The 24,928-nt window shown below is 38.6% G+C and overlaps 1 protein-coding gene across 6 annotated transcripts in view; it reads left to right on the top strand.

The window, feature by feature from the left end:
• The window catches only part of relch (RAB11 binding and LisH domain, coiled-coil and HEAT repeat containing), a 125,631-nt gene extending 105,191 nt beyond the window's left edge, over positions 1-20,440 (top strand). For 2 of the 6 annotated variants that reach the window (XM_068001861.1, XM_068001858.1), the window contains 7 exons: positions 1,318-1,400; positions 1,869-1,932; positions 4,209-4,347; positions 5,908-6,024; positions 8,786-8,874; positions 12,157-12,227; positions 19,208-20,440. In XM_068001861.1, the coding sequence (XP_067857962.1) occupies positions 1,318-1,400; positions 1,869-1,932; positions 4,209-4,347; positions 5,908-6,024; positions 8,786-8,874; positions 12,157-12,227; positions 19,208-19,328 (684 nt within the window). In that variant the 3' untranslated portion in view covers positions 19,329-20,440. Of the gene's footprint in view, positions 1-339; positions 423-1,317; positions 1,401-1,868; positions 1,933-4,208; positions 4,348-5,907; positions 6,025-8,785; positions 8,875-12,156; positions 12,228-19,207 lie in introns of those variants that run through there. The other 4 variants (XM_068001859.1, XM_068001857.1, XM_068001863.1 and 1 more) reach the window with 3 other exon arrangements.
• Positions 20,441-24,928: the final 4,488 nt, after the last annotated feature.

Here is a 24,928-nt window from a genome sequence, read left to right as displayed (position 1 = left end):
GTTAGAACTTTAATACAAAACAAAATAATTCCTCTAATATTACAATTGTAAGTCAATTGAACTACTCATCTTTTTCCCCCCTGGTGTTTTTTTTATATCCAAAGCCTGTGAGATCAGCTGATCAGCTTTGGTATGTGGCTCTTTTTTTAGAAATTTTGAGCTGTTCTAGTGTTTCAAACCCTGTAAATGTTGAGCTGTTCTGTAGAAATTGTTGCTTGGCCTCTAATTTTTGTTTGCTCTTTTGTTCCTTCTCTCTTCGATGTGCCATGCTACTTCCCATGATACTCTGTTCACTCTTTCCACGTATCACGTGTGACATCCCCTGTTCTACCCACTCAGCTGTTGGTGAAGGGGGTGAATGAAATTCTGGTAGCTCAGAGAGTTGTCCCTGCTCTTATCACTCTCTCCAGTGACCCTGAAATGTAAGTTTCCTCCTAGCCAGTTGAAGCGCATCGCTTTTTATTATCTTGCTGAGAAATCACCCGTTGATTTGTTCACTTACTCTTACAAACTGCAGTGATGCACTGCTAATCATTATGCAGAAATTGTATTAAATGTGCAAGAACATATTAGAATTGACTGTGTATTTAAAAGCCGCCTATGTGTGCGTATTTTGAGGGGTGGTTCCTAGTCTATGGAAGTGCACTATTTTGGGATTGGGGGCAAGGGGAAAATTGAAATTTGCAAATGTCTTGATCCATTTTAGAAATCATTCACTTCAAGACCTTTATAACCGTAAAAAAATCATTTTGCATTTTATGCAAACATACTCTGATTATGCAGTATTTTAATTGCTGATAAGGAATTTTTGTTGTGTAAGAGCAAGTTATGTTGCTAAAGTAACCTTAGAGTACATTTGAATTTTATTAGAAATCTAATGGAAAATTGCTTTTCCTGCTCATTAGTGCAACAGTGTCCAAAATTCAGTATGTTACTCCCTTTTGGCATTACAAGCTTTAAAGTCTAATAAAGTTAGTAGAATATTGCCTAAACTGTTCGCTTTTATAATTCTGGTCTCCAACAGAGCCATCCTAACAAAATATCAAATTACTCGGGTGATTTTTCAGAGCAAAAGGGATGCGTGGCTTTCGTTTAACTTACTAATTTCTCACAGGTTGATGTTAACTAGCTTTTCAGCATGCGCATAGGCCTTATCTTTATTGTGTGCCTTATGTGGGTGGTTGAACTCTTCCTTGAATGGACTGAGAGTCTGCGTGCTCATCCTCAGTTAACTAATCAATTTTTTTTCATCTTTGTTTACCCATCGATGTGTTTTTGTTTTTTTTATTTTTGTTGCATTTTTTTGACTGGTTACAGCTGATCGTACGAGGCATGAATGGAGCCTTAATTGACAAGCGGGTTGCTCCGGCCCTTGTTACCTTATCCAGTGACCCTGAATTGTGAGTTGTTCAGACTGAGACCATAGACTAAAAACAGAACAAAAACAAAACTTAATTGTCTGTTTTGACAAGTGCACTGACTTCTGTTTGATAGCATTGCAGTATTCTCTCCAGACTCGATAGCTGACCAGCTGAACCCGTTTATAAAAATCTCTTGTTTCTTTTTTAAAAAGTGGACAAAGTGCTTAAAATTGTTAAATAGGTTTCTTTTACATTTTGTACTCAAATGCATCACATCATATTTGGCAATGTAGCCTCTTGAAATATAAAGGTGTGGCATACTCTGCAATCACTGGCTCAGCCATCTATAAAGTCCTAGTGAGAAAACTGCATTTTTAGATTTATTTCCATTGACATTGTAACAGCCTAACAAAACTTACATACTAACTTATACATATATATAATTTTTTTTTAAATTGGTACTTTTCAGATGTGCAAAGATATTAACTTTTTTTTTCCATTTTCCAGCTCTGTACGAATAGCTACAATACCCGCCTTTGGAACCATCATGGAAACAGTAACCCAAAGAGAGGTACAGTGTGAGCTACTTGGGCATAACAGGCAATCTGGTCTGAATAGCTAAGTCAGCTGTATTACATCTGGCTGTTGTAAGTGGACAAATCAGGTCTGACAGGTTGTAGAAGTAATACAGTAACACAGATATAGCACATGTTACTTGATGCAATAAATCTTATGCAGTGCTGAAGAAACCTGGTTGTGCTTGAGGTACTGAACATATATTAAGGTCTACATGATTTAGTACATTTTCCAGACAAATTGTTAATCCTGTCTGGACAAACCAATGAATCTTGATCATGTGTTAACTTGGAGAGAAAAGAATAGAAAACTGCAAATGCTGAAAATTAAATAAAAACAGAAAAGCTGGAAGTACACAGGAGTGCACATCATCTGAAAGGTGAACAGATCAAGGTCGCTGGTTAAATGTGCTCAATACTAGTATAGAGTATATTTAACTAGTGGCATGTGCGTGTCTTTTCTCTTTCCAGGTCCCTTATTTTCTGTTTTTAATGCATATTAATTTGTTTTGTTCAGCAATTAAAGATTGTCCAGACAAAATGGAAATGGAGTCCTTTGTTTTAACAAGTGGGCAGTTTTTAATCACTTATACCATTTTTTACTTACAAGCATTTGCAGTGGACACAGCTGTTTATGAATGATCGCTTACTGGTCTAACACTTCAGTCCAATTTCTTTGACTCACTAAAATCTGGATTTTAAAATACAAACTCCATGATTTCTGTTTTAAATTAGTATAAATTGAAAAGGGATTGTCTAAGTATTTCAGTAGTGTAAATAACACTGCCTTATTCACATTGGTAAAGTTGTACCTGCTACACATAATGGATATTTTGGTTGCCTCCAAAACTCAACTTTTGTGTGCCAGCATGTACTTCATGTGAAGTGATGATCTTAGTTTTGGGGGAAACTAGACGGGCCAGTGTAATTGATATGTAACTGAGCTGTCAGTAGAATACATCTGTGTGTCTGCTAACAGAGTGATCACACTTGTGCTAGTAGGAATAGGGGAATTTGAATGCCTGTCACGATGTGATGCCCATTGGATTCTGGAATGTTGCCACAACACTTTACTCCACTGTTAGTCCACCGTGTTGAGTGTGCATCGGAGATGGGGGAATAATTTTAACCTGCCCTAGGACAGGCGGAACGGTGGCGAGGGAGGGGGTTAAATTGTATATAATGGGAAACCCACCATAAACGCGCCTACTTCCGGTTTTACCACGGCTGGATGGGAGACAACCAAGTAACCCGCTCTCAAGAGGCAGGTTGGTAATTATAATATGTTAATGAGAGTCCATGCCTCAGATTTTGTCAGCAATTTGAATTTAACACCTCCAGCATGGGATTCCCAGGGCTCGGGGAGCCCAGTAGCTAAATGGAGGCAGGAGCTACCGAATCCAGCAGCTAGGTGCTTTTCCAGCCCTGCTTGTGGGCAGATTGACTCTCCTAGTGATCGGCCAACAACCCCACCCCCCACCAATTTTGCGATCTGCCAATTCCACCCCCCCCCCCCCCCATGATTGGCCTACTCCCATGTGATCGACCAATTTCCCCCCCCCCCCACCCTGTGATCTGATCTCTCCTCCCTGTGATCTTTCGATTTTTTTTATTTTTTTTTTCCCCCCCCTTTCCCTCCCCTCCCCCCACTCCACTCACCTGTGAGTTCTCCCACCCTCCTCTCAATCTGGCTGGCTGCCAGGCAGGAAACGGAGTAAAAAAATTCTAAAGAGATATTGCCATTAAATTCAGCAGGACCTCCGCCTACTCGGCATTTCCATTGACAAGACGCTTCCATTCCCTCTCCGCCTCCCCGTAAATATCGAGGCCAGTATAGCCAAATTCGAGAGATTCAGGCATAGATTTAGCACAAAAAGCAGCAAAATGTGGTCTGTAACAATTGTGCTAAGTTGTATTAAGGTAAATTAAGTGGAATGAGCTCGCAAATGTTTGTGTAAATATTACAAATGTTAAATCTGAAAACATCTACTCATTTTGAACTTGTACTTCAACCAGCCATTGAAACAAAGTCACTGCAGTGGAATAAAATGTGCACTGTAAAGGTTAATGCAAACCAGGCATTCAGCAGATATTTGTTTAGAAAAACCATTAAAATTAAAGTAATTTGCTCTGAGATTTTCTTTTCTTCAAAATGCTATTTTTTGGCACAATCTTTTCAAATTGTTCTTAACATCGTACTAATTATAGAGATTCAATTTTAGTAAGAGCTTGTGCATTAAAATGCTAATGCCTCGCAATTTGACTTTAACAGCTGTTGGAAAGAGTTAAGATGCAATTGGCTTCATTTCTTGAAGATCCACAGTATCATGATCAGCATTCTCTGCACATGGAAATAATAAAGACTTTTGGAAGAGTTGGGCCAAATGCTGAGCCAAGATTTAGGGATGAGTGTAAGTATCTGTTATTTTATACATCATCTTTCTTTCCTTTCCCCCTTCCTCAATCCAAGTGTTCATTCTCAGTTGTTTCACTTCAGCAGCAAGTCTTCAGAACACATAAAGTAGCTTTCTCTTACTACTTGGGTATTTCATTTCAAAATTGGATCAGTGTAGGAATTCAAGTTGACTGGCTGCCATTTTGATTCTTTTGCTTACCTTTAGAAAATACTTAATAGGCTTGCATTTAAATGTGATTCCTATCTGTTCCTTTTTTTTAATAACGTGTAAAGAAATAGATTATAAAAGTACACTTTAAGGTTGTTGCCCATGTCAGATTGATTTTCATCTTCTCCTTAATAGAGAGGATTCTTATCAATTTTTATTAACTTGGTATATATGAATGTTTAATTGTGTTGATTTTTGTGCGAAATTGGGTCACTGACATTCAAGAAGGCAGGGATTTTTTTGGTATTACCCCAAACTTTGACAGATTTTGCATCAAAATTAATATATAGGATTATCTCTTATTTTGAGTTATTTTTGAGAATGCAAGTTATTGGTATTTTTAGAAACCTTCAGTGTAAACTTTAGGATGTAGGCAACCGTCCATCTCAGTAATATGAGGAACCTTGAATGAATTCAATCAATTGAAATAAAATCATACCTTACTTCCCTGAAATTCAAGATGTCTGCCTCTACCAAATTATTTTTAGTGTCTCAGTAACTAGATACATTGCTGGATGTACACCAGATTCAATGACTTACTTGTTAACTTGAAGGGAGTAGCCAGTTTGATTCTGATAAATGAAGACATTTATTTTTTAAATTGATTCTTTAGTTAACAACAGGATGTTTGATCTTAAACTGTTCACATGTTCAACATCTTATGCTGCTGAAGATCCAGTTCTCTAACTCCTATTAAACTTCAAACAATTTACGGCACTAATAACTTAATCTGACCTACCAACTCTCCCACATGGCAGGGTTCTCATGTCTCCACTCTATTGGTATGTCCTGGCTTCATAGTTTTCTTTCTCTTGCTGGACCTGTGGTTCTAATAGAATCAGAAGCCCTCGCCTCGTGAAAGTGAGACTCACCTCTGACCAAGTGGGGTGTGAAAACTGAAAAAATGCAAAAGAGGAGGGAAAAAGACAGAGGAGTGAAAAGAGGGAAAGCAAGAGAGAAGAAAAGAGGATAAAAGGGGAAGAGATAAATATATTAGATGTGTACGTTATGTCTGTACTTGAAGGAGGCAGCTTTGCTGTATTTTAACAGCAAACAGGAGTCCTGTTTCCACTGCCTGCCTCCATTCATAGTGCTTCACATTAGAGCTGCCAGTCTTAAAGCAGAAGCCAGGTGCTTTCCCATAAATAAAAAGCAATTGGAGGAAGAGTGGAGCGGCTTTAGAGTGGTAATTGGTGCAGGTTGGCTGGGAATGGCGCTTGATGCAGAGATACTCAAGAAAGGTTAAAGGAAGAAAAATTCTTCCCCAGAAAAGAGGCAGTTTCACCTTCAATAAAAAAAAATGTGATCTCCATTATTGTGTAACATGTGTTTTTTCTTTTTATGCAGTTGTTCTCCCCAATCTACACAAATTGGCCATCTCAAACAACCAGCAAGCAGTTGACACGAAAAGATTGGACATTGCCATTCAACTCTTCGAAGCCTACAGTGCTCTGTCCTGTTGCTGTATCCTTACTATAGTACAGCCAATGTTTACTCTAACACCACATGCAACTGAATTGGGAAAGGAATTGCTTTAGCAAGTCATTAAGAAAAATGTGGATCTTTCTGTTCCTGTTTAAATTGTTTTGTTTTTAATTGCTGTTTAGATTTTAAACCGATCACAGCTTAATGCATTTGACCCAACAAAGAAGATCACATCTAAATTTGAGCACCTCAGCGACCCCTTACTAATTTGCTTGAAAGAAGTTTTCTTTCAACTAGACAACCATCTTGAAAGAATAACATGCTTTTTGAAACTTGTTATATTTCAGACTGTTTCGTGTTCTCCCTTTTGTGATTTAGGAGAAATGCATTGAAGAGCTGTGCATTCATTTCCATAATTCCAAAATTGAGGGTACTTGTGCATAGAATTTTCAAGTGCCCAATCATTAGAACTTTGCATTGGACTTCAGCCGTGAGCAGCCAGGTATGCCAAGTTTATTGGATCCGAGCCACCACTTTTTAAAACTTTTCAATACCGTTTTAAGAACTGTAAGTATAGTAGTCAGTCAGCACATTTGTGTTCTGCCTGAGAGTAGTTCCTTTTTTAAAAAAAAATCTCCCTTTGCTTCCTGCATTTTAGCAGTTCTTGAATCAAAGAGGACCAGATCACCTTACAGATAACCGTAATGGTTGTAGTTCAGCCAGTTTTGGTCCCCTCACATGGTGGGCGCTATTAAGGCTTTGGAAAAGGTTTGGGGAAGGGCCGTGAGATTTATTTCATCTTAGCTACACAGATAAGCTTAAAAGTCTGTGTCTTTAGTGAAACGTGTACTTGGACGATTGGATCGAGGTCTATAAAATAATGAAAGGACTAAATTGTGTCCACTGTATTCAGCAAAAGTCATACCTTCACAATAGGACAGGCACAATGGAATTGGAGGAAGCAAAATAATTTTTTGAAGAACTGTCATTCCAACTCATTCATCCAGTTGTAGTAAGACATTGTACATGGCTGCCCATCTGTTTCACTTCAGAGCATTAGTAATGTCTGGCTCTATCAACTTGTATGACCAGGGACAAAACATTATTTCATGATTTTTCTCTAGTTTATGTACTAAAACTGATGAGTGTTGAAAACTCTAGTTTGAAATTCTCAGAGATGGGGCACAAGAATTATATAAGATTTCTTCCAAAGTTTTATAAACATCTTGGTTAGAAGTATATCTATTGATATAGGAATCCTTGGAGCTTGGAACTGTAATTGCCCTCTCTGAAGGCATTAGTTGTAAGTTGTCTCAGAATTCTGTTCTTCACTAGATTACAATATCAGATTTCCTGCTGGAAATATGGTAATATTCTCGCAATTCCTTACTTCAGTGCAAAGACATTTTCTTAAAGGCTCGAGTGTATTTACCAGTACAGCTAACTATTTCCATAACTAGTTGTATTTGGTGGTGAGATGTTGGGAAACCCCATCACCAAGTGTTGTTGGATGGGTTGTAGAATACTGAACTCATTCCATTCAAGCTGTGGTCACTTCATTTGTTAATGTTGATTTGTAGGATAGTCACGTAGATTAATCTTGTTTGCAAATTGCTGCTGCCCTGTCTTGCCTTCCAAAGAAACTACACCTTTCAGTGCATTAGTTATGAAGGCAGTCAAAATATCAAATCCATTGTAAAATACTTGAAGCAAGTGGACGTGAAATAAACAAGGAAGCAAGTTAGATTGCCTTTTGGTGATCTTACCCATTCCTTCCACATACCTGACTCCTACTTTCCTCTGCTACTCTTTCAAATTCTGGTTTGAAGTGATTAATTTTGACAATTAATGTCTTTTGCTGTGTAGTAATGATTGACATTGCAGCCTGCTTCTAGAAAAATTAATTGGAATTTGGCCTATGGAAAGGGCTTTTATGCAACATTATTATTCCTGACACCCTGGATGATGGGTCTCTCCTAAGATATGTAGGCAATGAACTACATTCAAAGAATAATAATTCAAAGATTTATAGTTTTTCTTTTCATGTCATCCAATGTTTACATAAAACCAGAAATGAAAATGTCTGTGCCCTAAGGTAATTTCTAAAAACCGCCCATGAGGCTACAAACTGTTGGATAATTTTACATTTATTCCACACACTGTGAAGCTCCTTAAAGGCCTTGTTTTATGAATTCTTTGAAACCCATAGAGAACAGATCAGTTATTTGGTGCTTGTTCTTCACAGCTATTGACTTTTAAGAACTTGATATGTTTCAAAGGTGAGTGTTGTTAGAAGACAAGGTTTTGGCTGTAAGCCAAGGTTCCTCATTAAATCACTGTATTTACCACCATTTTGTAACCGATGTGTATCTAAATGTGTCTTTCATGGTGATCATTCCTGATGTTTAGTTTATGATTAGTTTTTAATGCATCATCTTATTTTTAGCACTAGCACTTAGTTAAATAATTATCTGTACTGTCACGATGCAAAATTTCACAACATAACTACTAGTCCAGAAAAGATGAGTGATAGATTGCTGTGACGTTATGTAAATTCTGCTTCTTGTTTTGCCCTAATCACATTTCTGTGACACCAGAGCAACACAACTGTAAATAATTTTTATACATCATTCTTATCTGGTTTTCATTTTTGAAATAACCCTGTGGTGTGCATAAGAATAGAAATCTGCTCATGGTTTGAAGCCTAATGCTACGTGATGGCCTTAAAATAGTTGGGATTTAGTCGGTATATTTTGAAATGAAATTGGAGGGTAATATTCCTTAACAGTGTTGCCTGCAGTTATTTCAGAAGAGCTGATGGTTAATCATTTTCTCCCTGGCCTAAAGTGTTTGCGAACAGATATGGAGCACCTCTCACCAGAGCATGAGGTTTGTACCTGTAAATCACGTGAGAAGTGCCCCAGTTTCCTTTTTGTAGCTGAAGAGTACTCAATTACTTGGATCATTTACAAAACTAGTTTATCTTTTGAATTTTGGTGGGGGTTTTGTGCTCAAGGTAAAGGATGCCATTGTTGGTGAATAGGGTGTTTTTCCATTTTGGACATCTGGTCAGAATTAGGAAATGTTCAACATGAACCAGATGTGGAGTAAAGCTCTCTCTACTCTGTGTTCACACCCCTTCCTATCAATCACATTTTAGACATCACAAACTGCCTAATGCAAATTTCTACATCACACTTGAGAGGGTGAGGGAGTGTAAAGAAACACTCCTGTCTAATGTTTTACTGCCATGCTTACACTTGCTATTTATAATATTTTTTATATTTACCTCTGGCTTATTCTTCCCATGTGATTCACTTATGAAGATGTTACTTGACCCTGCACAAATTAACAATGACTTTGCTGAATCCAAATTGAATTGGCAACAGAGAAAAAGAATCTGAAGTCCTCATGGTCAAACAAAGAATAGAGTATAGGTCCTTGAAAAGCACTGACTTAAGTCAAACGTTGGGGACTAGATTACTGATAGGGCTCCAGCTCTTGTCTAAAATGTTTGATAATTGCACGCTCGATATCCAGCATCTGCCATTCTGTATTGGGGTCAAGCTTCAGCATAGGAGCCTGTGCATTGCCCCATCCTTTCCCTAGTGCAGAGGATCATCCACAAAATCTTAAATCCAGTAATCCTGGTAACTCATTATCCGACCAACGATGGTGCACTACAAGGCAGGACCTTTTATCACAGATGGGGAAAGCAGCTTGGCACCTCTCTTAATGGGCTGGTTATTGAGCAGAGCAGCAGTAATTTCTTCTTAACCATGGATAACTTGTTGGTATGCAGAAAAACATAAAATAGTAATAGATGCAATCTGTTTTTGGGTTCCACAATAACCCAGTTCTGGGTGTCACATTCCAGCTGTGTTTATTTGTAATCTGTGCTCACTGTAAGGCTACGACTCACTTTGTTGTGTCGACTATGCCTGCTTTAATGGGAAACTCAGTGGGCAAATACATGTAGTCTCCAGGTTTATCAAAAGCATCTTGAAGCTTAAAATGCTTCACTTACTGCATTAGTGCATTCCCCATCTGAAATGAAAGGTGATTTGAACATTTTTAAATTTAAAAAAAACTGACATATGATCCATCTTTACAATTAATTCTTGCAACTGCCCTTAGATGTGACCAATGATACTTGTTTTTTTTTAAAGTTTGGTACCAAAATGACGAATTACTGTACCAAAAAGTGATGCTTCTGCTAATTGTTATGAATTACAATTAATTTTGCAATCTCCAATCTATATCAAGGTGTGAAGCTCCCTAAAATGCAGAGTTAAGAGCAAAGAGTGGAATAGTTTTCAAAGTGATCTTAAAGTCATATGCAAGTAGGTCAGATATGAACATAGGAACAGGAGTAGGCCGTTCAGCCCTCAAGCCTGTTCTGCCATTCAATTACATCATGGCGCAAACATGATCTGTATCTTAACTCCAGTTAGCCGCCTTAGTTCCGTAGCCCTTAATACCCTTGCCTAACAAAATGAGCTTGTGAAGAAGTTCAATTCTCCAGTAGTCATTATTGGACAAATGAGAGAGGCTTACAGATGTTTCACAAACTGTTTGTGGTTAAACAAAAAACTCAAAATTACATAAAACAGCCACTCTTCACTGAGTTTTCGTCACTGCTTAGGTTCATTCAGTTCATTTTTTTTTTAAAAACTGAAAATTCCATTCACTTCTATTGCATTTCCAGGCTATTGTACAATTTTCTGGGATTGTTCAGGGATGTTCTTTAAACCAAACTGAATTAGCGCTACCACTGGAGCCACTCCTGGACACATGGAAACACTCCCTATACTAGAATGGTCCAGTGGGGAGGGCAAACCTGTTTGAGTGAATTCTCTGTCAGCAAGGTAAATTGGCTTTTTTAAAAGTTAAATGAGACTATGGGAGAAGAAATATTTTGAACAGAAAGTACTGTCTCTGAACTTTCCTACTACATTGAAGGTATATTATTTGGGGCTTTAGAGAGAGAGAGATTCGCTCTGAATTTGGTTTGTAGATGATGATCTGGCAGTGCCTGATGCTGACACAGGACCCCCGGTAGAAGTGTTTCATTCCCCGTCACTGACATTCTTAGCCTGATAAATAAAAAGTGGTAAAAATTCTCTGGCAAGGAGGGATAGATATTTTAGAATGCAGATACACAGATCTTTAAAAGCAAGAGTCCAACTAGAAAAAGCCACGAAAGAGCAAATGGGATTCTGTTTTTTATATATAAAGGCATTAAACATAAAAGCAAGGAGTTGCTGATGAATCTATGCAAGACATGAGTTAGATCATAATTGGAGTACAGTGTGCAGTTTTGGGCAACCTAATGTCGAAAGAATATATTGCAGCAATGGAAAAGGTGCAACATTGATTTATTAGAATGATGCTAGGAATGTAGGGGTATGGTTATAATGAGAGTGTTGTATTCCCTGGGGCAGGGAAGATTAAGGAGGATTAAGAAGTGTTCAAAATTATAAAAAGGTTTAGATAAATCGTGAGAGTATTTCCACTGGTCAGTGAATTGTTAACGGGGATGTAAACTCGAAATTGGTACTGAAACTTAAAGGGACAGTCAGAAGATTTCTTTCTACGCAAAGGATTACTAGAATATGGAATGCGTTGCCTACAACGGTTATTGAAGTCAATTCAATCACAATGTCTAAGAGAAAATTGGATAAACATTTGAAGAAAAATATTAAAAATATGGGGAAAGAGCAGGAAAGTGGGTGGGTCCAGTTTAGAGGTAGCAGTGGCACATGCAAGATGGGCCAAAATGGTCGCCTGCTGTTGTGAAATTCCCATGATTCTGTAAGTTGAGGCGTGAACAATATGGTCAGAATAATGCTGATTTTCACTATCTCATCTCATGTTTAAGATCCATACAATTGCAAATCCTTTAGATTAAATAAACAGCAGAGAAGATGATCTTAGTTTGAAAAAGATCTTTCAACTTTTTGTAACATCATCAAATGTTGAAAATTCTCTTTGCAAAATGTTAATTGCATATAAAATGCAACCTGTGCAACTTTAGCCATATCAGTTTTAGGGAATATAATGCAAAAATGCTGCTGCACCCCTGAATAAATTAATTGTATTCAGCTGAAATTAAATATTTTATTGCAAATATTTGCTAATTGAGTTGCTATTTGCTGTGCATAATTTCAGGTTATTCTAAGCTCTATGATTAAGGAATGTGAACTAAAGGTGGAAAACAGGACCGTTCAAGAACCCCAGAGGTAACTATTCAATATTACATGTATTGTTTGTGCTGTGTTGGTGAAACAGACAAGGGGTTGGGAAAAGCTGCATTTCAATATTCAGAAAATAGCTACGTGAGATGGTTGGATGTTCTAATATGAGACTCAAGCTTTAGTTGGGGGAGGGAGAGAGAGAGAGACTCATTTTACTCCTCCATCACAAAATATGTATTGAAAATCAAGTTTGAAAAGTTGCATTTCATCGGACCACGTTCAAAATTCAATATTGTAGATTCATCCAAACTAAGCATTTCTATTGGTTAGCAATAGGTTTCTTAGAATCCTGTCACTGCCTTCGGAAGAGAAGAGGAAAGAAAAAGTTCAATGTAAGTGTGGTTTGCCTTAACATTTTGGTAGATGGTATGCCTACTATAATGTGAAGCTTGAGCATTCCTTTCTGCCTTAAAAAAAAATGCAAAAGCCAGAGCTGTGAATGCTGATTTCAGGTTGGAGTTTAAAAATACATTCTAAAATCTAAAAGACCATCTTTTACCATGCTGTTTTTTGCCACAACAATATTTGCATATTTCTCTAACAACTTCAAATGGCAGAAAAGAAGTCTGCAACATAACATCTCTGAAAGAGCAAGAATGTTTTGTCTTGGGGTCTGAATGTCATTAAATAAATGTCTGCCTCTACCTTATTGTTATGCAAAAATATTGCAATGCCACCTCACTCACTGCTGCATCTGAGAGGGGAAAACACCTGGTAGCTACAGCACTTTTATCAATCATACAGTAGGCTCTGTCACTTAAAGTAATTGTTTTGCATTTCAGTTTTTATGGACAGTGCAATAAATCTCCAGATTAATGTGAATAAAAGCACTAAGTGCTGGCAATGAGCAAATTTTTTGCTGTAATTTTTTTTCACTCGTCTCCATTTACAAACCATCTTCGTGGGGGGGAAAAAAAGACGGGTGCATTATCTTTCAAGATTTTCGGGCCTCATCATGTGACCAAATCTCACTCAGCAGTACAAAGGGCTCATCTAATCTCATCCTTTTACTTCACTTTCTCGTCATTGGCAGTGGTGTTAATTATTGGTCAGGGTACCAAAGAAAGCTTGGGTTTAATTAATTATCTGTTTTAGTAGTATTTAGTCAAACTGTTGTAGGGGGTGGTGGTGTATGTCAGCTTCGCCTCTAACTTCTGAGCGGTTCGAATCGCTCCCACTCCCTGGGTTCTAGACCTTGGACTTATTTGGGGGTTGTGACAAAGTGCAGCAGACAACTGGTTTTGGTGCAAGAAACTTTGACCTTTATTCAAGAAAGAAAATACAACGCAACAATCTTAACACTCTAATAAAATGGAGAACACTTCAGTACACACGAGGGAAATTACAGTAGAAAGATACCTCACCCCTCCCAATCCCACTGTACTAGCTAAGTTGGACTCTAAAGGGCCACAGATAATGCTCACCAAACGAATCCCTGACAGTAATTCACCCAGAGGTAAGTCAGAAATAGATTGTAGAGTGGAAACTTTGCGGATCTTCGGTTTTCTCCCGAGTTGGTTTTCTTTGGTCGCGGTGGCCCAATATTACTCGGTTGGTTGTTTTGTAAGGCCCTTGTTGCTACGAGGTGTCTGATGGTCACTGGGGTTGTTGCTCTGATTTCTTCTTGTGTGTCGGCCTGCTTCTAGAGCTGCTGACCTTCCCTGTCAAACTGCTTTCCTGTTGCCCCCTTGCCTTGTTGTTCGCTGGAAGCTGCTCTTCCTTCCAGAGACAGGCAGAACAAGACAACCAACACACAAGCGCCAGCAAGAACCAGAGAGAGAGAGCGAGAGGTTTCGAGTTTCCACCTCTATATCCCTCTCTTACAATGGTCTTCGTCACTTTAAAAAAAAACACTTTGTCTGTTTAAACAGTTCTTACAAAGTCCTTAAGAATCTTTGATGGCTTTTTGATGGTCCCTCATCATGTTGCAATTGCTTCTCTCAATGGGTCATTGTTAATTCTGATTTTTAGAGCTTGTCACACAAGGCTTCCTTTTGTATCCAACGTCCTAGATGTTGATCGGTTTTGCTTTAAAACAAAGACATGGCCCCACCATGTCTGGAGCAGTTGCCTCTTTCAATGGCAGTGAGTGTTGACCACCTGCTGTAGGTTTTGCATTAAAACAGAGACATGTCTGAAGCAGTAATTCTCCCACATTCCACTGTGTGTGTTGTTGAATTCGTCTGGTGACCTCTCGCCTATCCTTCCATCTTAGGATTTCAGTCAATGGCCAAAGTTTTCCATACTCAGGGAAAAGGTGAATTTCTTTAGGGTTTTTCTCCCAGTTTTGGGGGATCTGTGAATTTTGAGAATCTCACACGGTGTTTAGGATTCCCAAGTTTTGAAAAGTTCATCGTTTTTAATGCCATATTGCTTCTGTTGGTTTGATCTGGGTCTGATTGGGTTTCGTTTTGTTAATTTGTCCTTCACCTTTGTCCATGCCAAGTTTTCAACTTGAGATTTGCATTGAATGGCATGGATCTTGCTTGGTGATTGTTGTTTTCCATTGTTGATGACTTCCAGAAGTGTCCTGCAAGCTCCAGGCTGAGGAAAAGAACTCAATAGTTGGATTCACGTAAATGCAATTCTAACCAAAGGAATTGTGAAACTTGGTTACTTCCATCTTAGATATAGATTTAAGTTCTGATGTAGTAAAGAAACATTGTTTCTGCTCCAAATTAGGTGGCAAATTGATTTTAGGCAGGGGTTGCTTATGGGCACAGTCAACAAAAAATGCACTACCTCACTACCAGCAAAAAGGCAGCAGGATCCTTGAGGACTGCAGTTACCATCTTCAACATCATTCACAGAATTGCTTTATTGTTAGATTCTGTAGAAGGACCAGTGTCACTGGATGCCACAGCAGGGGTACCAAAGCATCCAGGCTTTGGTCATAGCAGCTGCCTGAGTTGACACCAATCATAGACTTAATTGCTTGGCACTAATAACAGTGGACACCAGAATATACTCAATAAATCTCTTCCTTTCTCTTTCTCTCTCTGTCTTTCCCAACCTCTCATTTCTGAATTTCAAAAACAAAATTTGGAAAATTGCCTCATTTCAATAGTTGTTTCCTATAACTTCACTCAGAGTGTTGTGAATCTTTTGAATTGTCTACCCCAGAGGGCTGTGGATGCTCAGTCGTTGAGTATATTCAAAAATGAGATCGAGGGATATTTGGACATTAAGGGAATCGATATATGGGGATAGGGCAGGAAAATGGAGCTGAGCTAGATGATCAGCCATGATCTTATTGAAAGGTGGAGCAGGTTTGAGGGGCCATGTGGCCTACTCCTGCTCCTATTTCTTATGTTCTTATAACTAGAATTCTAAAGATAGAACCTCATGTTGGAGATTAGTGTGAATAGTTCCTTGTGCATTGTCTGGACAGCTTTCTGGAAGAGTTTAACCTTTTGGCTTTTAGCAGTACTGTGATATATTCCTACTTGTGTGCGGCTATGGGTAAATGAAGAGGAGTGCTGAATTGCCTACCAAATGGGACATCAACTTTCTTATTTGAATATAGGCCAATCGCCACATGAAATCTCAAATATATATATATATATATATATATACTCAATTCATGGTGTCCTATAACCTATCAAGCTTGGCTGTACTCCGACAGTGTGTGGAGGATGTATATCATTGGAAGAATGAAGACGACTCCACAAGATAGGCTGTCCATACTCTTTGCAAAATAAGGGTATAACCTCAAAACTACTTATGTTGAGTGTGATTTTTAAATTGGCTTTTTTAATTTGTTTTGGAACGTGGGTGATTCTGGAAAGGGTGCATTTATTGCCCATCCCTAGTTGCTCTGAGAAGCTGGTGGTGAACCACCTTATTGAACTGCTGCAATCCTTGTGCTGATGGTGTTTCCACAATAGCGTTAGATAGGGAATTGCAGAATTTTGATCCAGCAATGATTAAGGAAAGGGAATATATGTCCAAGTCGGGAGGGCATCAGAGAATTGTAATGTATCACTGAGTTCAATATCTGTAACCACATATTATGTATGAGGTTAAATCCGACTGTCTTAGTGCATTAATTCTTGCCCGATTTTTGTGATTTTTTTTTTTCCATTGCATCTCATCTACTTGTTAAGTATAGCATCTCCAGCCAATTCAAGAGGATTAAAAATGAAATCTGCTTGATATTGCTGTACAATCAGCCATTAGGCAGATAAGATCAGGACAACTATCTCCCTCCTCTTCTCCTCTCCACCCTTCCAAAGCCTTATGTGGAAGTGACTACCTGTTCCTCATCACCTCCCCAGAATAACACACCTGAAATCAGACATGCATCGTGCCCTGCCATTTATAGCACTTCATAGAATCATAGAATGATACAGCGCAAAAGGAGGCCATTCGGCCCACTATACCTGTGCTGGCTCTAAGAGCTATCTAATTAGTCCACTCGCCTGCTGTTTTCCCATAGCCTTGCAAATTTCCCCCTTCAAGTATTTATCCAATTCCCCTTTCAAAGTTATTATTGAATCTGCTTCCACCATCCTTTCAGGCAGTGCATTCCAGATCATTACAACTCGCTGCGTAAACATTTTTTCCTCATGTTGCCTCTGGTTCTTTTGCCTATTGCCTTAAATCTACATCCTCTGGTTACCAACCCTTCTGCCACTGAAAACAGTTTCTCCTTATTTACTCTATCAAAACCCTTCATGATTTTGAACACCTCTATCAAATCTCCCCTTAACCTTCTCTGTTCTAAGGAGAACAACCCCAGTGTCTTCAGTCTCTCCATAGAACTGAAGTCCCTCATCCCTGGTACCATTCTAGTAAATCTCCTCTGCACCCTCTCTAAGGCTTTGACATTCTTCCGAAAGTATGGTGTCCAGAATTGGCCACAATACTCCAGCTGAGGCCTAACCAGTGTTTTATAAAGGTTTTGCATAACTTCCTTGCTTTTATACTCTGCCTCTATTTTTATAAAGCCAAGGATCCCATAATCCTTTTTTTTTACAGCCACCATAACTTGTCCTGCCACCTTCAAAGATTTGTGTATGTATACCCCCCCACCCCCTCCAGGTGTCTCTGTTCCTGCACCCCCTTTAAAATTGTACCATTTAATTTATATTGCCTCTCCTCATTCTTCCTGTCAAAATGAATCACTTCACACTTCTCTGTATTAAATTTCATCTGCCCTGTGTCTGCCCATTTCACCAGTCTATCTATGCCCTCCTGGAATCTGTTACTATCCACCACATTGTTTACTACACTCCCGAGTTTCGCGACATCTGCACATTTTAAAATTATGCCCTGTGTACTCAAGTCCATTAATATGTATCAAAAAGAGCAGTGGTCCTAATACTGATCCCTGGGGAACACCACCGTATACTTCCCTCCAGTCTGAAAAACAACCACTCATCATTACTCACTGCTTTCTGTCCCTTAGCCAATTATGTATCCACATAGCCACTGCCCCTTTAATCCCATGAGCATCAATTTTGCTAACAAGTCTTTTATGTGGTACTTTATCAATTGCCTTTTGAAAGTCCAAATACACATCATCAACCACACTACCCTCATCAACCTTCTCCATCAAAGAACTCAATCAAGTTAGTCAAACATGATTTGCCTTTAACAAATCCATGCTAACTTTCATTTATTAACCCATATTTTTCCAAGTGCCAATTAATTTTGTCCCAGATTATTGTCTCTAAAAGTTTCCCCACCATCGATGTTTGGCTGACTGGCCTGTAGTTGCCGGGTTTATCCCTCTCCCCTTTTTTGAACAGGATGAAACATTTGCAATCCTCCAGTCCTCTGGTGCCACTCCCATGTCTAAGGAGAATTGGAAGATTGTGGCCAGAGCCTCTGCAATTTCCACCCTTCCTTCCCTCAGCAACCTAGGATGCACCCATCTGGACTGGATGACTTTTCTACTTTGTGCTGCCAAATCTTTAAGTACCTCCTCTTTATCTATTTTTATCCTATCCAGTTTCTCTACTACCTTCTCCTTTACTGTGACATTGGCAGCTACCCTTTAGTGAAGACAGATGCAAAGTATTCATTTAGTACCTCAGCCATGCCCTCTGCCTCCACAAGATCATCTCCTTTTTGGTCCCTAATCGCCCCCACCATTCCTTTGACTACCTTTTTACTATTTATATGTTTATAATAGACTTTTGGGTTCCCTTTTATGTTGCCTGCTGTTGCTATTCTCATACACTCTTTTTGCCCTTATTTCCTTTTTCCGTTCTCCCCCTGTACTTTCTGTATTCAGTTTGGTTCTCTAAATTATGAACCTGACATTTATCATAAGCCTCCTTTTTCTGGTTCATTTTAATCTCTACCTTTAAACATCCAGGTGTCTCTAGCTCTGGATGCCCTTCCTTTCCCCCTCGTGGGAATGTGTCTAGTTTGTACCCAAACTATCTCCTCTTTGAAGGCCTCACGTTGCTCAATTACTGTTTTACCTGCTAATCTTTGATTCCAATCCACCTGGGCCAGATCCCTTTTCAACTCATTAAATTAGCCTTTCTCCAGTTGTTGATTTTCACGTTTGATTCTTCCTCTAAACCTGATGTAGCATTTACTGAAGGGGCAGGAGTTGCACCACTTAAATCTTGCTTTTATTTAACCCTTAATCTTTTTAAGGTAATTGTCTTCCTCTCCAAAACCGATATGTAAAATGGAGTATTAACCCCATATTTGGTGAGCATTAGCCTATTTTAACCCCGCTAGTGTTGGTCATTTTTGCTTCAGTGGTTTGGAGTTTTAATCAGTAGGGTAAGTGTTAAAAGACCAGAAATTGATGCATAACTTTGTGTTAGAATGAAAAATTACACCCTTGATTGAAGTAACCAATCCAAATCCTGATCTGGTGAAAGGTTATTTGAACTGTATTGTTCCATGTAAGTGGTTAGTGAACTAGTGCTGAATTTTCAGCATCCAAATTCAACATGACATAAAACCTCAAGTTATTCATTGTGTTTGTGTTATTTAAGCTCGATGTCCATTGCTGCAAGTCTTGTAAGTGAAGACACAAAGACAAGGTTCTTAAACAAAATGGGTCAGCTAACCACTTCAGGTGCAATGTTGGCGAATGTGTTCCAGCGGAAGAAGTGAATTGAAGACAGTCCATATACACTAAACTGACCTCCTGTAGGTCAAAATCTTGTACTTGAAGTAAATTTTCTGCCTTTTTTTAAATTTTGTTCTGGTAATTATTTTATTCTAACTTCCAAAGATATTTGCACTTAATATTTTTGTGTGTATATTGCTGTTTCTTGTGTGCTGGGTGTAAAGATGACAGTGTCGGTGTCCATGTATTTTGTTGTCTTCTTTTGCTGTATCCAGTATTTTCTTCTTATGGGCAGTTTTTTTTCCTTATTCTGTAATGAGACTTTGAACAGTAAATACTTGTATTATACACTGAAGCACTATATCTGTAACCTCTTGGATATACTGTAAATTCCACATCGGTGTCAAAATAATGAAGAGTGAAAACCATTTGTGTATTTAATTATGGGGGATCCATTCAGACTACTTTTATCAACTGGATTCTTGACTGATGATAAAAAAAAATCACCAGCATATTCCTGTGCCTTCCGACCAGAAGAAAGCAAGACTACAGCATAATACATGACCTTGGAAATTGCCGTAGGAAAGCTGTTACGTCACTTGGTGTTTCTTTTAAATTTAGAACTATTTTCTGTTGTGTTGCAGTATAAATGATTTTGCTTTGCAATAAGCAGTTAAATAGTTCGGTTATGTTAATGAAGAAGCCACAATATCTCGATTAATTTTACACTTGTAAAATCAAGAATGTGAATTAGCGTGACTGTTTTGTGATGTTTATATAAAGAGACATTGCAGAAAGGCTGTGTATATTGAATTCCTGCATTGCTTGTAATTCAGCTCAGTTTTAATTGTGACCAAGGGTTGTCGGTTACATTTAACTGAACAAATGTACCAAACAATAAACTGCATGAGTGTACTGTTTACCTACAGTGCAATACGTTTTTTCCATGTAAAGTTCGGAGATTATTATATTTCACTAGCTGGACGGTTTATGTAATCTTAATATAAATCTATAATGTTTGTTTGATGCGCTGGTGATGAAAGATTTCATGCAAACACAAGTAGATTAGACATTCAATAATGTAATTTTAAATAGTTTCTGTAAACGGTGATTGAAACAATAAAAGTATTTCTGTGCCACGGTACCTTTACACTAATCATGAAGCATTCTTATATTTTGTGCATTAAGGAACTGATCAACCCACTTAGTTGAATAAAGTTTAAAGCTATTTGTTTTCATTGGTTTATTTACTGTAGCAGTGGAGTGCATTGGATACAGCCAGCCTCTCGGTACTGAATATATCCCGGCTGTAATGCTGAAGCCATGCACTAGAACTGGCCGTCTGTTTTCCTGCCACCAGACAATATATTGCAGTGCAGCTATGACTGGCATCTACCCGACAATGTGGAAAATTTCCCAGGTAAATCCTAGCCACAAAAAGCAGCACATATCTAACCTGGCCAATTACCACACTATCAGCCTCCTCCCAATCATCAGCAAAGTGATGTAAAGAGCCATCAACAGTCATATGAAGCAACACCTTTTGTAAGCATGTAATATGCTTACCAACACTCCAGTCTAGATTCCACCAAAACCACATGGCTCCAGACCTCATGACAGCCTTAATCCAGGTATGCATATCTGCTCAATGAGAAAGGAGAGGTGAGAGTAACTGCCCTCAATATCAAAGTACCATGTGACCTAATATGGCAGCAAGATGCCTAAGCAAACTGCACAATGAGTCAAGGGGAATCCCCTCCTGTGGCTGGAGTCTTACCTGATAGAAGGGAAGATGGTCATGGGTGTCTGAGGCCAAACATCACTGCCCCAGAGCAGCATCTTCAGTTGCTCCATCAATTACCTTCCCTCTGCTATTAGGTCAGGTGTGGGGCTGTTTGCTGATACTACAGTGTTTTGTTCCATTTATAATTCCTATGATAATGAAGCAGTCTGTGTCCACCTACGACACCCAGGCTTGGGTTGACAAGTGGTGAATAGTTTTCATTGCCACCCACGTGCCTCCTAGTTACCATCTGCAACAAGGAAAGGTCCAATCACCTCCCCACTGTACTAAGGCACCACCATTGACTAGTCTTCCACCACCATCCTGGGGCTGTTGCCATTGAGCAGAAGCTCATCCGGACCAGCCATATCAACAGTGGCTACAACGGCAGAGGCTGGGTACTCTATGACGAATGGCTCATCTTCTAACCCTTTAAATCTCCACGATCTACAAGGCTCAAGTCAGGAATGCTGACCATTTGCCTGGATGAGTGCAGTTGCATAAACACAAGATGCCTATCACCATCCTGATACAGTAATACCCTTGATTGGTGCCCCACCACTGGACTCGATATCGACCACCAGCACACTGTGGCTGCAGCATGAACTATCTAAGGGATGCACTACAGCAACTAACCAAGCTTGTTTCGATATCACCGCTCAACTCCGCAACCTCTACCGCTGAGAAGGTCGAGAGCAGCAATATCATGGGAGCATCACCTTGGCAGGCATATATAGCACTGTTCATTCTTTGCTGGGCCAAGATCCTGAAATTCCCTACCCAACACCATTGTGGGAGCACCATCAGCACCAGGACTGCACCAGTTCAAGGAGAAGGCCCCCCACCACCTTCTGAGGGCAACTAGGGATAGGCAATAAATGCAGCCTGGCCGGTATCGTCCATGGCCTGAGAGCAAATTTTATTTCAATAACTTTCAGCTTTACCAAAATTTGCCTTGCTTTCTGCTTGAAACTTCTTTCTCATTTCTTGGGTGCTGTGCATACCTTTAGGCTAGACCCACCATCCAGCCTGCAGAAATTATTAGTACAATGCCCCTTTAGGAATTTCATACTGTCTAGTCATGTGATATTCCACCTCATCCCCTCTGCCAGCCTGCATAAAAACCCTGTCTATATATAATTTGTTGAAAATTGTCATAGATGATGCTTTGTCACAGGCAAAAGTTAATGGAAATCCTTTTCTGTTTGAACTGATGAAGCTTTGGCATCATTCTCCTCTGAACTAGCTGAAACAGCTTAGGGGTTTATCTATTTTATGTGTACTAGCCAATTTCCTGTAATGTTGCTCACAATAAGTTGGATGTTATGTTGTACTAAATGATGTAATATAAAATGTATTATTCTACTTTTGCAGTGGAACTGTGCAAAAACTAGCAAATCCCTTTAAGTCTACACCGTCTAATTGCTGTAAAATCATCGCACATGCACATAAGTTCTGTATTTTAGACCTGATTGTTTTAGGGGTCATCTCTTAGCACAACTAGCCCTATAAATGGACCTTAATCTCTGATGCTGGAGCTGTACCGTGTATTCTGCTATTGAAGAGATGCATTCCTGCGGGCTTCCACTTTGCGATCTCACTGGATTTAACAGTCTTACACCATGTTGCCAATTTCTCTGAAACAGTTGATTGCACACAGACCTTGGATTCCAGACTAAAGCAACTAATAACTTACAAATAACAAAATGAAGCACAATAATGTATAAATGCTAAAAGTACAATCTAAATATAGCAAAAAACAAGATGAGAATGTCTGTAATGGGTTAATCACGCTTAGTAAGCATAGATTCTGATTTATTTCAAGTGTTTGTCAATTGACTTGTTGCAAATTTCTGGTCAAAGCTTATTTTGAGCCAGGAACTTGACGACAAATTATCTTGAGCATAATTTTTAAAGGGCAGTTGTTCTATAACATAATCACATTTGCGAACTTCGTAGGTGTCAAAAACGCCACCCTAGGATCTCTTAGCAGTGGTCTTCCCCAGATCAAATCAAATAATACCTTGTCCGTCTTTCTGACTATTGTAGATTGCTGCACTTGTACATCCTACATAACAAAGGCCAGAAGCTCAGAAAAATGGCAATGGAGTGACTCACTTTAAAATGTTTTTGTGTGTTTTTCTAAAATAACAACTTGCATTTCTACAGTGCCTTTATCGTAGTAAAACATCCCAATGCGCTTCACAGGAACATCAAACAAAATATAGCTAAAAACAATGTGGCATCATACAAGATCCATCCACTGACTACAAATGGGTAAAAATTTAGCCCATAATTACTTAATGTATGCTGCATTTTTTAAAAAATTGCATCACTTAATAATGATCAGGGTTTTGCAATTTATGGGAGGTGTACATTTTACAAAGCATATTACAAGTCTGCAGTTGTATCAATTCAATAATCAGAAAGATGGATAAGGTATTATTTGATTTGATCTGGGAAGACCACTGCTAAGAGATCCTAGGGTGGCGTTTTTGATACCTGCAAAGTTCGCAAATGTGATTATGTTATAGCACAACTGCCCTTTCAAAAATTATGCTCAAGATAATTTGTCGTCAAGCTCCTGGCTCAAAATAAGCTTTGACCAGAAATTTGCAACAAGTCAATTGACAAACACTTGAAATAAATCAGAATCTATGCTTACTAAGCGTGATTAACCCATTACAGACATTCTCATCTTGTTTTTTGCTATATTTACATCAGGCACGATGAGAATCGGGAATGCGCAAAAAGCCAGAATGGGAGGAATGCAGAAATCTCAGAGGGTTGTAGGGCTGGAGGAGGTTACACAGATAGAGAGGGGCAAGGCCACAAAATTTAAAAACCATATACATCAGAGTTAAAGGTTCTGGAAGGATTTGGGCAATGTTTATAATCTCTTGCTTTGTAGTTGTAGTTTGATACAACTGCAGACTTGTAATATGCTTTGTAAAATGTACACCTCCCATAAATTGCAAAACACTAATCATTATTAAGTGATGCAATTTTTTTTAAATGCAGCATACATTAAGTAATTATGGGCTAAATTTTTACCCATTTGTAGTCAATGGATGGAACTTATATGATGCCACTTTTTTCTTTAAATGACAGTTTACACTTTTAGCTGATTTCAGCAGAATACCATCCCAGAACTGGAACAGTGGTGGTTTGGGGAATTCCAAAAGGTGGAAAACTTCATGAAGGAAACTGTAAACTAAAAACAGGTTTGGTTGAATTTCAAACAGTTGCTGAGATTGTCAACAATGCACACTTGAAAGAGATGTTATATAGCCATTACTGGAAGTGCTACACAATGTAGACTTTCAAACAATACATGTGTCAATTGCAAACTATGCATGTAATATGATTGTTTTTAAACTTCTGAAGTTTGAGAATAAGAAAAGGACTCTACTGAATAATAGTGTGAACAACCATTGTGAGGCAGTTATTTTAAAATGTATTTTTTTTAATTGGACACTAACTGCAGGTTAACCTGAGGGGAAAGCAACCTGCCATTAGATGAACAATAAATATCAGTGTGTTCAGTGCTCTTAGGTAACTGAAGGATTATCACGCATTATGTAGGGGCACCTTTAATAACCACATAACATTAGGCAACACCTGCTGTACCTGGATTCGTTTTGTGTTTAAACTTCTAGTCCAGTTCTTTTTTATGAACCTATTTATACTATAGATTTCATTTTGGAGTGAATTTGACGTCATCTGAAACTTCATTTATATTCTACTCCCTTTATGTATTGAGGATGGAATTATTTTATACTACTCTATACTGCTGGTGCCATGCAGTGCATTCATTATTTAGAATACAGTAGCAGGTTTAGAAAGATTGCAACAGTAAGT

The sequence above is a fragment of the Heptranchias perlo genome, chromosome 2 (assembly GCF_035084215.1).
Source record: "Heptranchias perlo isolate sHepPer1 chromosome 2, sHepPer1.hap1, whole genome shotgun sequence".
Taxonomy (NCBI): Eukaryota; Metazoa; Chordata; class Chondrichthyes; order Hexanchiformes; family Hexanchidae; genus Heptranchias; species Heptranchias perlo.
This window is presented reverse-complemented; position numbering and strand designations above follow the sequence as displayed.